The following is a 15251-nucleotide window of genomic DNA, read 5'->3' as shown; positions in this document are numbered from 1 at the left end:
GGATGGAAAATGTCAAAACTAGAGCTGGGGGTCACCAGGGAACAAGCTGCAGTGGTGAGGGGTGGGGGACATGAAGAGGAGGGAGGTGCTAAAATGGAGCTCGTGAAACCTGAGGCCTAACCTCAGCCTTGCGCCCCAGTCCCTGCACCCTGCAGGGTGGCTTTTTTAGGCCTGCTTGCCCCTGCTGACCTGACTGTTTCTTGAATGAGACAGCAGTACCTGGCAGGGAAAGCCCCTACTCTTCCCAAGGCTGTGATACCCGACCATGTCATTTGACCTTCGAAGCCTCAGCCTTTCCACCACCCACCACCATGTAAACAATTCCTGTACTTTGCCTAATGACATATCAAACGTGTTGAAAAATTACATTGTGAATGAATGCATTTGTTTCTTGGGTTCCATTTCCTTTTTTTGTTCCCTCTCCTCTACTTTTTGAATGTATTTTTTCTGCAGTGACAATTCTCTATTTTGTCCCCATGCACACCTATTTATCTTGCCACTGTATATATCAGTGACAAGGTCTATATTCCTTTATGTATTTCTCATTCACCATTTTATTTGTTTTTCATACTTCAGTGTGTCCGAAGGCATGAAGATTCAATCACCATTTTTCTTTCATACCACCTCATTTTTTCTATGTAGACTTTGCTCTTTTCTCTATTAGTATTTTCTAAGTTTTTCTCTTCACATTTTCTCTTCTGGTATACCGTCTTGGCACTTCCATCTCCAGGTTTTTCTAACAGCAATTTCTTTCTTTGTAAAAAAAAAAAAAATCCATCCTCATCCCTCTTACAGCCCTGCACCACAGCCGTCAGTTATAACCTTAACAGTGGCCTCCACTCAGGAAAGTTGTCAAGTTGATAAATATTGATATCTACCCTACCATTTTACCACCACTTTTCTGCTAATGCATTTGGTTGGCATCAATCAGCTTCCTTGCTTTCTGTGAGCGCCCGGTGTGGGAACTGGTCCTGATCTGTCACTTATAAGTAATCTGCTCCACATTTCATCAAAAGTTCAGAAAAAAAGAAGAAAATATGGAGGAGAAGTAGAGAACAGAGAATCAGTCTAGAATGACCCAGAAGGAAGGGAAATGGGGAGGCCCAGCAAGAGGAGGAGAGGCAGAGAAAGGTTGCAGCCTGGTGTGTAAGAGAGCTCCTCCCAGGAATGCCCTTAGTGTTGGTGACATCAGCAGTGCTGAATGACAGCTGTGTCCTCTTTGGGATGTTAACCCTGCTTATCTCCTCCAACAAGGCTCCCCAGGGATGAAGATCTACATTGACCCCTTCACTTATGAGGATCCCAACGAAGCTGTCCGGGAGTTCGCCAAGGAGATTGATGTATCTTTTGTGAAAATTGAAGAGGTCATCGGAGCAGGTATGGCTCTTCCCTGTCTTATTTCTGTTCTCCTTGTGTCCAAATATCTTCTTTCCACCACCTAGATGGTCTCTTTCAGTATGAAAGACCCCATTAGGAGGAGAGCTTCTATCTTCTTTCTCCTCAGAAGATGAGTCTGAACTATCTACGTGTGTATCTAGGACAGAGAGAAAACATCACTTGGGATCTTTGGGGACCTTGACCATGGTGGCCAGGCTTGTCTGTTGTTGCAGAAAAGTCAGCTGCAGTTTTATAGATTCAGAAATAACTCTGGAAATGGACCACCAAATGCAGATAAGGAGAGAGACAGAAGGTACTTAGTTGAGAAGGCTTTGAAAGAAATCTACATTTTTAGTATTCCACTTACTAACAATGATATCTCAATGCCTTAAAGTCAAGATATCTTGCCATACTGTAAGTTCTCCATTTCCTATGTACATGAATTTGAAGACAGACCATGATGAGTAGAAGAGAGACCACTGTTTCCAGAATAAAGTCAACCTATAGCCTTCTTTTTTTTTTTTTTCTTACAAAAAGTCTACGGTATAGCTGGTAACAACACAAGACAAATTTCACTCTCAGGAAATGTGTGTGCCATCATCCACCTTCCTGCACTGGAATAGAAACCCAGCCCAGCGTGAAACTTACTGCCTGAGATGCTCTCAGGAAATCATACCTAAGACTGATCTAGAATTTTCGTCTTCCTTTAATGGGCTAGTAGTTGAGTCAATTTGGTAACGGACCTAGCCTTATTAATGTAAATCAGATAAAACATCTCAAAATATCATTAAAAGAAATCTCATTCCTGTGTCTTATAAACCTTCTTAAAAGATGTGTTAAATTTGTTTATTTTCTTCTATAACATTCTTCTTCTTTTCTTCCTCTTCAGTTCTTGTTAGCCATGGTCCAAGCTCTCTTCACTAATATGCTGTCATCTTTTTTAGGTTCTTGGATCTAGAAGTGCTTTATTCATATCATTATTGGGAAAGCCATGGAATTGCCTCTCTCAGTAATATTTTAACTCAATAAAATATGTTTAGTCAAAGTCTTATAGCTACTTCATATATTATCTTTAGGGGGAATGTCACCATCCTTCTGTTCACTGCTCTCTTAATGCACTCAGGGGTCAAAAAGCCATCTGTGAAATTGGAAGTCACATTTGAGATTCTGCCCCATTAGGCCGCCATCTTCCTGCTCTGGTTTCCCTCTTGAATAACTTCGTCCTCACACTTCTTTCAGCATATGTGTGGTGGGTGCTGGGAAATGACACACCACCTGCTCCTGCCAACCCTTCAGGAGTTTCAGTTGGGTCACCAGACTCAGATCCACATGAGTTTATACATATCCCATTGACTTTTACATTAAGAATGTTACTGAGCCACGACTTTCACTTCTGTGCAAATAATTTTGTCTTCCTGTTTAGATGCTGACATATTTAAGGATCATGCCTTGGAAGGCTGGGTACCAGATAAATTGGATAACTCTTAGGGGCTCAGATTTCTCCAGTAAACATCAAAGAGTGTTTTTTTTTTGGGGGGGGGGCAGGCTTTCAGTCCTGCACTCTGTTTGCTTGCGTTATTAATTGTTGTTATGGCTTGTGGTAATGGTGTTAGTGACTTTAATGTTGTTATTTATGTCATGTGCTTAGAGTGGTGTGTTCTGGACTGTATTTCATCCCAGAGAGCACACATCAGCCCCACCCCCGCCTGCCTTTGTCAGAGGAGGAGTAAAGAGCCTTCTCACTTTATGACCCTCCTGGATAGTTACAATTTGGGGTGAGCTCACCAGCTGCTGGATGCCCGTAAAAGGATAATTGATAGTTCTGCCCCATCCTTCACCTCCATTTGTGTGTAGCATTTGCCAGTGCTGCCATGTTTGTGCATTCTGCTCAGAGAAGGTTCAGTCCTCTCCATGACTCACGTGGTATTGGGGAGAAATTATGCATTTAGTAGTTTCTATGATGCCCAGTAGCATGGCATAAAGACCTCTTCCCAGTTACTGCTGACCACTCTCTAGGAGAGACCCATCTCCTTGTAATTCAGAATATCCCAGAGTGAATCCCTGTGGATATTAACTTACTGTGCATAACTTTATGCAATTTTAACAGAATACACTCCTGCAGGGAACCAGTTTTTTTTCCAGGTCCTTTTCTCCTCTGTCATCATTCTCATTTCCCTCATACCCTGCCCCACTGAGGCTGACTCTTCAGTGCTAAAAGAGCTGGCGTGGAGGTCAAATTGTTTCAAAAGTAAGGAATATGTTAAGGTAAGATTTATGCCATGTAACTGGCAATGTTTCTCTTAGTCACTTGAAATACTTGAAGCAGGGTGAAACTTGGGTTGCAAAATGGCAACAAAACATGAAAAGAAGAACCACAAGTTCTTTATTCTTCCTTTATTTTTTTCTCTCCCTCCCTCCTCTTCTTCCCTCAGGCTTTTCCTGAATACTTCTTATTTGCTAGATGTGGAGTTCCAGAGGCGAATAAACAGACTCAGAGGTCTGACAGATTTAGTGGGAAAAAATCAGGCCAGTAACGGTTAATTATTCCACACCATCCACACAGGCATGTATTATGCAAAGTGTGGGGCCAGCACAGAGCAGCATCCAGCTTACTGTTCTAGGAGGGGCTGGGCATGTCAGAAAGGCTCTGCAAAGAATGACCTCTGGCCTGAGTCTTCAAGAATAAACACTAGTAGAAAAAAGTAAGTTTTCATGAGGCATGTGAGAGAATGAGATAGTGACAGAGAGGAAAACTAAATGATTTAAGAAGGATAGTGAATATGACCTCCCAGCAGTGGACATGCTGTGCTGGACAGCCTGCGGTAGCTTGCAAGAGCCAATTATGCACATCTGTTTCTAGCCCCATGTTCAGAGACATCATTTTGGTAGCTTGACATCGCCATAGTAGAAGTATTTACACTGTGGGAATGGGCAAATGCTACAAATCCTGAGCCTGCCCTCTATTTGTCCCTTCCTTCCTCCCTTCCTCCCTTCCTCCCTTCCTCCCTTCCTCCCTTCCTCCCTTCCTCCCTTCCTCCCTTCCTCCCTTCCTTCCTTCCTTCCTTCTTTCTTCCTTCTTTCTTTCTCTTTCTTTCTCTCTTTCTCTCTCTTTCCTTCTTTCTCTTTCTCTCTCTCTCTCTCCCTTTCTCTTTTTTTTTTTTTTTTGAGATGGCGTCTCACTCTGTCGCCCAGGCTGGAGTGCAGTGGCGCGATCTCCACTCCCTGCAAGCTCCGCTGCCTCCCAGGTTCACGCCATTCTCTTGCCTTAGCCTCCTGAGAAGCTGGGACTACAGGCGCCCGCCACCATGCCCGGCTAATTTTTTTTTTTTTTTGTATTTTTAGTAGAGATGGTATTTCACCATGTTTGCCAGGATGGTCTCGATCTCCTGACCTCGTGATCCACCCGCCTCAGCCTCCCAAAGTGCTGGGATTACAGGCGTGAGTCACCACGCCCAGCCCTTTCTTTCTTCTTGACATCAATCATAGTGGGAGTATTTACACTATGGGAATTGGCAAATGCTACAAATCATGAGCCCCTTCCTTCCTTCCTTCCTTCCTTCCTTCCTTCCTTCCTTCCTCCCTCCCTCCCTCCCTCCCTCCCTCCCTCCCTTCTTTCCTCCCTTCCTTCCTTCTTTTCTTTCTTTCTCTCTCTCTCTGTCTTTCTTTCTTTCTTTCTTTCTCTTTCTCTCTTTCTTCCTTTCTTTCTTCTTGACATCAATCACAGTGGGAGTGTTTACACTATGGAAATTGGCAAATGCTACAAATCATGAGCCCCTTCCTTCCTTCCTTCCTTCGTTCCTTCCTTCCTTCCTTCCTTCCTCCCTCCCTTCCTTCTTTCCTTCCTCCCTCCCTCCTTCCCTCCCTTCCTTTCCTCCCTCCCTCCCTCCCTCCCTTCTTCCTTCCTTCCTGGAGAGCTGGTAGTTGAACACTTGTAAGCACACCCCCACCCTCCAGACTGTGTAAAGTTATTTCAAAGAGGTTGCAGAAGAACCACCCTGCACCTGCTAAATATAGAGCCAGAGGAGAAGGCTATGTTTGTTGCAGGAGGGATTATGTTTAGAGTTCAGAAAGAACTTTATTCAATAAACATTGTTTCTGTGTATGTGACTGGAGGGGGCGGGGGATGCTGGAAAAATACACTCAATGCCTAACAAGTCCTGCCATGCAGGGGTTATTGTCTAAAGCGCAGACATTCAATGCCACTCAGTGAGAGGAAGGCAGTGATTGAGAGCTCAGAGGAGGGCCCCGAGAATGTGTAACCCTGGAGATGGGAGAGAAGGCTTGATGGCAGGAGAGGACTCAGGGAAGAGGGAACAAAGTGGCCCCTGAGGTTGTGAAGGCTTTGGATGGACTGACATTGTATGTCACATCCTGAGAACAAGGGGAAAGAAAGTTGCTGAGGAGGGATTTCCTGTGGTTAAGTATTGAACACTAAATCTGGAGAATCAGGCCAAGATCTAGAGATCCAGAGGCTGCTATATGAATTTTATCCCATAGAAAATAGGTTTCATAGCAGGGTGGGTGAAAGGGCCAACGTTCTAGTGAGCCGAATCCTATAAATGCTCTGCTTGGATTGGACTGGAAGAGGGGGATGGGAAAGAATGGGTAAAACCTTGGAGGTTGTGGGGTTTTGTTTAGATGGTACAGAGAGGCTTTGAGATGGTTGATGCTAGGATCGAGGCTGCATTTAAGTGACTAAACTTATCCAAACTGGAGTATACCCAAATGAATGTGATGAATGGAGTGACCAGTGGGCTTGGTGCCTGGAGTTGATGGGGAGTGGTAGCATGGAGGCTGTGATCAGAAATGAGGGGCCTCAGGTTAAGGGAGAGGAAGGCTGCCTGGCACCCAGGGTGTGGGGAGTGGCAGTTGTGCATGTGAGTGAAGACCCATGGAGGACAATTAAGAAACTGTGAGGCTGAAGAGTTTCATCAACTGCCAAAGTTTCTCCTAAAGTTGTTGCAAATGTTGATCAAAGAAATAAAAATATAATAATTGTGAGCCAGGTGTGATACCACCCAAGAAGACAATAATAAATCATTAATTATTAAGTAATCATTTGTTTAATGTCCATCTTGCCTCACAAGGCTCAAAGTTCTGTGGGAGCAAAGGAATGTATGTGTTTTGTTGGTCTGGTACCTGCCTAGTGCATGGCTCAATTGAATATTTGTTATATATGGCAAATGAAAGTAGGTTCTTGGTGGGAGAACATGGCAGTGTTAAAAATCTGGAGAACTAGATAGTGTTTGGGAGAATGAAGAGAGACTAGAGAGGTGGCATGAGATCATGAATCATCTGATGCTCTGAAAGTGGCCCAGTTGAGTGAAGGAAAGCTGACCCTTCCTCTTCTCACTGCAGACAATGAGAGTAATTGAAGTATCTTTACAGAGGGCAGCAGGTTACCTTGATATGTTCAGAGAATATCAGCTTATTGTTACCATGAGTCTGACTATCAGGCGTCATCTCATAGGTCAACTCCAATGTATTGGTTAATTCTGGTCAGTTTGATCAGTAGACTTGCCCAGAACATGAGTCAGGGCTCTAAAGCTTGAATGGCACTCCTGGGTTGTGCAGTGTGAAACCCGTATAACTGTATGCAACAGCCTAAGCATGACTACGTAGGTAAAGGTGTCACCAGAAGTTGTTGCCAGAAGAAGACATGCCATTTGTATTTTCATTAATAAATACGTTCCCCTCTGACTCTAGCAGCTATTGATTCAACATTTCCAGGAATGGATGATTGTCTGGAAGAAGGAAGCCTGCAGTGAAAGGGCTGTGTGAGAATAGTTGGGATGAGGGAATATGTGATATGTGTGGATGGGGATGGAGTCATCTGTGAGGCCAACAAAGGCCCAGGTTTCCTTGGGGATGATTTGGCAGAAAGGTCACTAGCAAGTTTGACAGTCCTAGGGTCATTCAGAGTGCAGATAGGCAGCATGAGGGTAGCTCCACGTTGAATAGGAGTTACGGCAAGAAGCATTTCTAGGAGAGGAAATCATAGACATGTCTTCAGGAACATAGTCAAAGAAGCTAGCATCTCTTGAACACTCACCATGTGTCTGACAATACTCTACATCCTTCACAAGCATGTGTCTCACTTAACTCTCTTATTGCTCTGTGAGTTAGAGCATATGTGTGTGTACACATGTATATTTTCTTGTAACTAGTAAGGAAATCAACATTAAGAGGATAGCTTGCCGAAAGTTGTGCTGCCAGTTAAGTTTATGGTAGGGCTAGAATTTAAACCCAGCTAGAGCTGATCTAGATCCGGAGAATGTAACCCTCACATGAATGTAACCCTTGGGCTGTTGCATATAGTTACAGAGTGGCTAGCTGCCACTCTCGTTGCTGTGGAAAAGAGCGGCTCAGTATACAGAGGCATTGCTTCTGATGGCAGTTTGGAATACCCATTGCTTCTGTCTAGCAGTTTGGAATACTCAAGCCTCTTCGTTGGGAATTGTGATACTGTCCTAGAATTCATTATTACTCTATTGTGATGCTACAAAGACTGTCCCACATGCCCTGGAGAGAGCATGGTCCTCATAGAATACCCTGGTCCTGTCTTCTGGTTCTCTTCTTCTAAGTGTGATCGATTATCAGCATTAGGAAGTACAAGGACTGAGATATTTAGCATCTTTAATTATAAGTGCTTGCTCATGAAAATAAGCTAATTACATATAAAATATAAATGTATGTATGTGTGTGAAGATATATACACACATGTGATATATAGGTATGCAGTTGTCTAACAACTATAAAAACTTACAAGAAAAGAGAAAACCATTTTCCCTCCCTCCCTAGATATTAGGTATTGTGAATACCATGGCTGGCAAGCAGGTTCCATCTCATGTGCCAACTCAGTGGTCTGGTGATGAGTATCTGAGGAGCTCTGGTGAAAGGCTGACGATGGTTGTGATCAACTAATAATGTCTGTCCCCTGTGCAGGGTCAGGAAGTGGTGGAGTGTGTACCATGGTTCTGCTCTCCCTGGTTTAGCCATAACTCATTTATCTTGCACAGGCTAGTGTGTTAAAACTTGCTTGAAATCATGCTTTAAAACCTAGTTTAAATGTATTCTTTAAAAATTCCATTTCTGGTGTAAGCTTGAATTAGTAACTAGTAGCTCCACTTTCCTTTTTTTTCCCCCAAGGCAGTTTTTGACTTCAGAATGCTGCTTTTTTTAAAAAAGTGCAATTCTGTGTAGATTTGAGCTGTGCACAACCAGCAGCTACTGCTTGAAATATCTGCTGGTAGGTGAATGTTTCGTTTTCAAAAATTGAGAATTCTTTTCTTCTGATTTTACGTATAATAGTTGAAGCATTTAATGCTGCTGAACCACTTTTTCTCTCTTCCTCATTTTGTCAAGGAAGGTGGGAAAGAGGAATTGGCAAGGAGCTGAAACTTGTAGGGAATAATTTCAGCAGCTGTCTGGGAGGAAACGCACAGAAATTGGTTAAATTACCCTCAACTGACAGTCTTGAGGGCCAGATTCTCAAACAGATGAAGCAGGCATTAGAATCACCTGGAGGCTGCTAAAACCCGGGTCACAGGCCCCACCTACTGAACTTCTGATGCTGTGGGTCTAGGTGGGTTTTGGAAAAGTGCATTTTCTAACAAGTTCCTAGGTGATACTGATGCTACTGGTCAAGAACCACAGTTCGAGAACCACTGCTGAGCACATCGGCCACTAGACTGGCCTACAGCTGGATCTGGGTCCTAACCAAATAGATGTTTGGCTATAGGAGAGCACCCAATGTCAGCCACAAAGATATGTGCCAATCAGAGTCCAGTCGGACCAAAATTAGGCTGGCCGCATTTACTGTCAGTAAAGAATGTGTGTGAAAAGAATCAACCACAACCACTCCCCAGCACAATCGTTTCCTTTAAGTGTCTGTTTTAAATATAATGTTAATTCTTGAATTGCTAGAAATATTTTCTAGGTATTATGAATTTTTATTAAAAATGAAAACGTTATGGCCATGATTTGGAGCTCATGTAAAAGGAAGCTCTTTAGAGTTCAGATGATGGTGAATCGAAGTAGCACAGACATCAAGTCCTGGCCCTAATTGCAGGACAATTATCAAAAAGCAAAAATAGTTTCTTGTAGATACTATATTAAACTGAAGTCAAAGATCACAGGCAACAGCAATTTCTTAGATTGTAAGTGACACACGATCTTGATTTCCTGTTTGTTATTAATAATAGCAATATGCCCATTGACTCCCACCTCTCTATAAGGCTATAGGCTGTGGTGTGCTCAAAGACCAGAAGCCCAGACTTTAGCATCCTAGGCTTACCTGAAGACACCCTCCATGCTCAGGCAGCTGGCAGGGAAACTTCACCATGTCCCCTGGCAGAAAGCTCTGATGTGTCTTAGATCAGTCACCATAAGTCTCAAAAGGCTGCTGAAACCTCCTTTTCCTCTCTTTTCTCTTCTGGTGAGAGCCCCCGCTCTGCACTCTCCCTCCTGACTACCTACTTCTGTTTTGTCTTTTTAAAACAGGCCTGGCCTGGTGGCTCATGCCTGTAATCCCTGCACTTTGGGAGGCTGAGGCAGGCAGATCACCCGAGGTCCGGAGTTCGAGACCAGCCTGGTCAACATGGAGAAACCCTGTCTCTACTAAAAATACAAAAATTAGGAGTGGTGGCACAAGCCTGTAATCCCAGCTACTTGGGAGGCTGAGGCAGGAGAATCACTTGAACCTGGGAAGTGGAGGTGGCAGTGAGCCGAGATCACATCACTGTACTCCAGCCTGGGCAACAGAGTGAGACTATCTAAAAAATAAATAAATAAATAAAGGCCAGGCGTGATGGTTCACACCTGTAATCCCAGGATTTTGGGGGCCTGAGGTGGGCAGATCACGAGGTCAGGAGTTCAAGACCAGCCTGGCCAACATAGTGAACTGCCGTCTCTGCTAAAAATATAAAAATTAGTCGGGCGTGGTGGTGGGAGGCTGAGGCAGGAGAATTGCTTGAACCCGGAAGGCTGAGATTGCAGTGAGTTGAGATCATGCCACTGCAATCCAGCCTGGGCGATATAGCAAGTCTCTGTCTCAAAAAATAAATAAATAAATAAATAACCACCCACAAGTGTTTCAAACAATTTGTAGTTTACAAAGCATTTTCTCCTAGACTTCTCCCAACACCCTGTTAGTAAGGCAAGACAGTTGGTCACTTCTTTTTATTGTATAGCAATGAGAAAGCTAAGTTCTGGAGAAATGAAGGACCCGCCAACATCCAATGCCTCAGGTGTGGTTTGGGTGTAGCATGGAACTTCTTCCTCCACTCACTACCAATTTTCCTCCCAGCTGCACTCAGGGGGCTACTTAATTACAGGGGAGAACATAATCTCCTAGTGAGGATTAGATATTAAGTGACATCCTTTGCAGTTGGTGCTTTGAAAACCTCCTGGCTTGGAGACTATGAAGACACTTCTTTGCCAGATAGAAAAGGAGTTCTTTTTACAGAATTTCCATTCTTTAAGTCACTGCAGAGCAGATTTCTGAGAGCAGTGACACCATGACCACGAAGGTAACCAATCACAAAGTCCACCATGCCCTACCCAAAGAAGGCATGTTTGTATTTTATAATTTTTAAAAACTGTTTGAGTTTTTAGACTTGAAGACCAGTCACAAAGATTAAAAATTAAATAACATTTCCCAATTAGGAAAGTAGTTTGGTTCATACTGTCCTATACATCTTCATTGATTTCTTCCTTCCTTCTTTTCTTCTTTCTCTCCTCTCACATTTATTAAGTCCACACTGTGTGCCAGGCCCTGTGCAGTATGAGGCAGCCTATATGTGTGCTTTGCTTTCAAAAGTATTCAGAAGTACAGAGATAAATTTCAGGAATGCCATGGCTTTTGGCAGTTCACTAATTCACTTGAAAAGTGCTTGGCTGGTGTAAGCCTATGGTTTTCAGCCTGAGCGACATGTCAGTATCACTGGGCAGCCAGGCCTGGCTTCATGGACCTGTGACCGGTGCATTTGCACAGGGCCCGATGTTCAGAAAGACCTGCACTTGGTATATTGCTCTGTGGTCACATCTTTGAACAAGGAGTCCTGCACTTTTACTTTGCACCATGCTCTGCAAATTATGTATCCAATCCTTTGGGCAGCTTTTAAATAGGTCAATGTGCAGGCTGTACCCAGACCAATTCGTCAGAATCTCTGAGGTAAGGCCCAGGCCTCTGGACTCTGTAAGTCTCTTCAGGTGATTCCAGTGGGCAGCCAGCTTTGAGAACTACTGAGGTAGAACAGAAGTTCTCAACTGGAGTCTTTTTGTGTGTTGTGGGGGACATCAGATTCACTTGGAGCACTTTTTCAAACTCCACATGTTGATAGGTAGAAACTGATAAATACACTGACTTCCAAATATTCTGATGCCACCCAGCTCCCAGGCAGGAGGCTTACATGAAGGACATCTGCCTATGAAACAGTATGACTTCTTTTGCTCTCCCCTGGATATTGAGTTGCTGTGATAGTCACTATATATGACTTGTTTGGACCTGCATATTTGGGGCATGATGGTCCCTGAACTATAACTTCATATCTATGTAGCTTTATTCCCCATGGCCCTGCTAACTGAAACATAGCTATCTAGAGGCAGTATGGCAGGAAGAGATGGGTATGGACAACAACCCTGGCTGTGACTCCCACCTGTGTGGGACATGTTTTCCTAGTGCCTCAGTTTCCTTATTATTTAAATGGCCATAGTAATACCTACCTCCCAGGAGTGTTGTGAAGATTGAATAAGTCACACAAAGTGCCTAGCACAGTTCCTGGCACATAGTAGGTGGTTAATAAATACATGTTTGTGTACTGTCTCCTCCACAAAGAAATATTAACACACCTTTACCCTCAACCATCAACTCTGGCTTTTTTCTAAAAGAAAATAGAGCCCATTATTATGGCAACAAGGAAGAAATACTAATATTCTTCCATTAGTATACTTATCAAATATGTAATTTATGTTCATTTAGCTCATAGTTGTATATATATAGCATACATATATGCTATATATATGCTACGTATCTACATGCATACATATATATGCTACATATATACATGCATACATATATCTAGACACATATATACATATATCCACAAATATATACACACACTTATATACACACACATGTATGTGACAGGTCTGTATTGTCTAGTACTTTTCTTTAAATTTTACTCATTTTAATTACTAAATAAGTTAAGCTGTTGTGGTGTTTGTCTATAGAAGATGATGCTGCAGTAAATATATTTTTAACATACAAATTCAAATACTGGTACTTCTACTTCTGGATAAAGCAGAGATAAGAATCTTCAACAGTTCGCAACCCAAGAGTGAGCAAGGCAAAAGCTAAACATATAATAAAAAATATGATACAACAACTTTTACTGGCATGTCTGCTATGTGCCAAGCACCACAGTGGAGTGGAGGTGCAGGCTACAAACATGCATGAGACTTGGTCTGACATCCAGCAGTTCACCAAAAGAGCATATGATTCAATGTGAAAACCAGTGTTGCAGCCACGTGCAGTGGTGCATACCTGTAGTCCCACCTATTCAGGAGGCTGAGGCAAGATGATTGCTTAGCCCAGGAGCTCAAGTATAGCATGAGCAACATAGTGAGACCCTGTCTCAAAAAAAAAAAAAAAAATATATATATATATATATATAGGAGAGGAAGGAAGGAAGGAAGGAAAGGAGGAGGGAGGGAGGAGGGAGGGAGGAGGGAGGGAGAGAGAGAAAGGGAGGAAGGATGGGAGGAACGAAAAAGAACAGCCCCCCAAAACAAATAGTGTTGTAAATGATATTTATCTGAGTGTTAGGTCCATGTTGAAATCTTCCTAATGGTTCTTAACCAACCTCTACTCCAGCCCCAGTTTCTATCAAGTTCTGTTGACTCTGGAGCAGTTTTACATAATAGTCCTTTCATACAGCTTCCTTCCAATCTTTTTTTGCAGCAAGAAAACAAAAGGAACTCCCAAATGAATCACAGGAGCAATGTTAACTTGCCTTTCTAATATGGCGAGTAATTTCTCTGATTGCTCAGTTTGCTCCATCATTTTCTTCCAGAATCGGAAAGTGAGAGAGAAAGTTTTCCCAGCAGAAAGCCATGTTTCTTCTGCTGCACTTACAAGTAGACACTTAACTGCTTCACATGAAAGAATTGGAAGTTACCAAGCCAAGTTAAATCATAAAATAACTTTTGAAAGCATGTTAAACAGGATTCAACAGTTTTTTTTTAGGCAGCTATGAAGTAGTGTCACCACAATTGTTTTTACTGTTGGTGACTTTACTGTGAAAATGTTTCAATGTTGTGGCATGCATGGAGGTGTGCAGCTCATGCCTGTTTGGAGAAATAACTTGGTGTTCATCTGCCAAAAGTGCAGTTAGCTGATAGCCTCCAGCTGCAGCCCCTTCAGGGTCGGCCCCGGCTTTCCTGCAGAGGCCCAGCTCTTCCCAGCAGCCCCCAGCCAGTGACTGAGCATGGCAGGGATGTGAGGGCCGGGCTGCTTCTGCAATAGGAACTTTGCTCTGGCTCTCCCTTTTGGGTTAGCTGGGATTTCATCAGGTCTGCATGGTGATCTTGGGCTGTCTGCCCAATCCTGCTTCCTCTCACTTTTGTCTTTCACAAGTGAACCTCTTCCCTTCTTAACTCCTCAGTGTCTGTTTTCTGGGGCACCCAGTAAACACAAATGGTCTCCCAGCAGTGTAGGAACACAAACAGTATACATCTCATTCAGAGGGCCAAGGTATCTGAACATGTCCCCATCCCCTGAATGTTCTTGCACCAGGATCTGCTCAAAATGAATCATGATCCTGCCAAAGTGAAACTGACTATTTCATTTCCATTATTCAGCTGGGACACAATGGAAAAATTAAGTGTGGGGAGAAACAAACTCATATATATCCTGAAATTCCATTTTAGTTACCCAAACTCTTTCTAAGTATCAAGGTAAGGCATGTACTTTAGTAATCCTTTTGTGTTTGCCATGAACTGGTCACAGCCAAAACAATATAGTTACAATGAGAGAAGACTGTTTCAATTCCCGCCACTTTAATCACAATTCCACTTGGAGCACCATTGTTCTCCATTGGATGTCTTCCCTCTTGGTTCCACAGACTGAGAAGGAAGAGGATATTAATGGCATTTTTGCTGTTGCAGGGGAGTTTGGAGAAGTGTACAAGGGGCGTTTGAAACTGCCAGGCAAGAGAGAAATCTATGTGGCCATCAAGACCCTGAAGGCAGGGTACTCGGAGAAGCAGCGTCGGGACTTTCTGAGTGAGGCAAGCATCATGGGCCAGTTCGACCATCCCAACATCATTCGCCTGGAGGGTGTGGTCACCAAGAGTCGGCCTGTCATGATCATCACAGAGTTCATGGAGAATGGTGCATTGGATTCTTTCCTCAGGGTAAGAGCAACTCAGGGGTTTGATGATGCACTTGGATGCAGGCGAGTGGTGGCTGCGGAGAGGGGTTCCATGAGTACAACCTGCCATTCAGGAATCGCCTGATCCAGTGTGAATGGGCATTGAAGATGTTAGCAGAGATTTGTTGCTGAAAGAAGAGAACAAAACAGTGCTTGTGGGATCCTCAGGAGGAGGATGGCATGGAGTAGGGCATTGACAAATGCTTGTTGGATGAATAAAATGAATAGAGAGGGGCAAAGAATGGCCATTGGCATCTGCATGAATCACAGAGATTGAAGAGACTTTTGGCTGCTGCATAGCCCTGTGTGATTCATGCAGACAGCCGTGGCCATCTCTGCCTTTCACCAGCACAGCCACCTCCCAGACTGCTCTCTGCATTTACAGGTTCAGAAGTAAAACAGGTTGCCATTTTCTGATGCCTGGGCCACCTGCCCTCTGAGG

At 43.4% G+C, this 15251-nt stretch overlaps 1 protein-coding gene across 1 annotated transcript in view; it reads left to right on the top strand.

Annotated features, from left to right (window-relative positions):
* Positions 1 to 15251, top strand: part of EPHB1 (EPH receptor B1) — a 453280-nt gene that overhangs the window by 378609 nt on the left and 59420 nt on the right. The window contains exons 10-11 of the mRNA XM_073023598.1: positions 1255 to 1377; positions 14545 to 14792. Coding sequence (XP_072879699.1) covers positions 1255 to 1377; positions 14545 to 14792 — 371 coding nt within the window. The remainder of the gene's footprint in view (positions 1 to 1254; positions 1378 to 14544; positions 14793 to 15251) is intronic.

The sequence above is a fragment of the Chlorocebus sabaeus genome, chromosome 15 (assembly GCF_047675955.1).
Source record: "Chlorocebus sabaeus isolate Y175 chromosome 15, mChlSab1.0.hap1, whole genome shotgun sequence".
In the NCBI taxonomy this organism is placed as follows: Eukaryota; Metazoa; Chordata; class Mammalia; order Primates; family Cercopithecidae; genus Chlorocebus; species Chlorocebus sabaeus.
The sequence above is the reverse complement of the archived record's forward strand: the minus strand, read 5'-3'. Positions and strand labels throughout refer to the sequence as shown.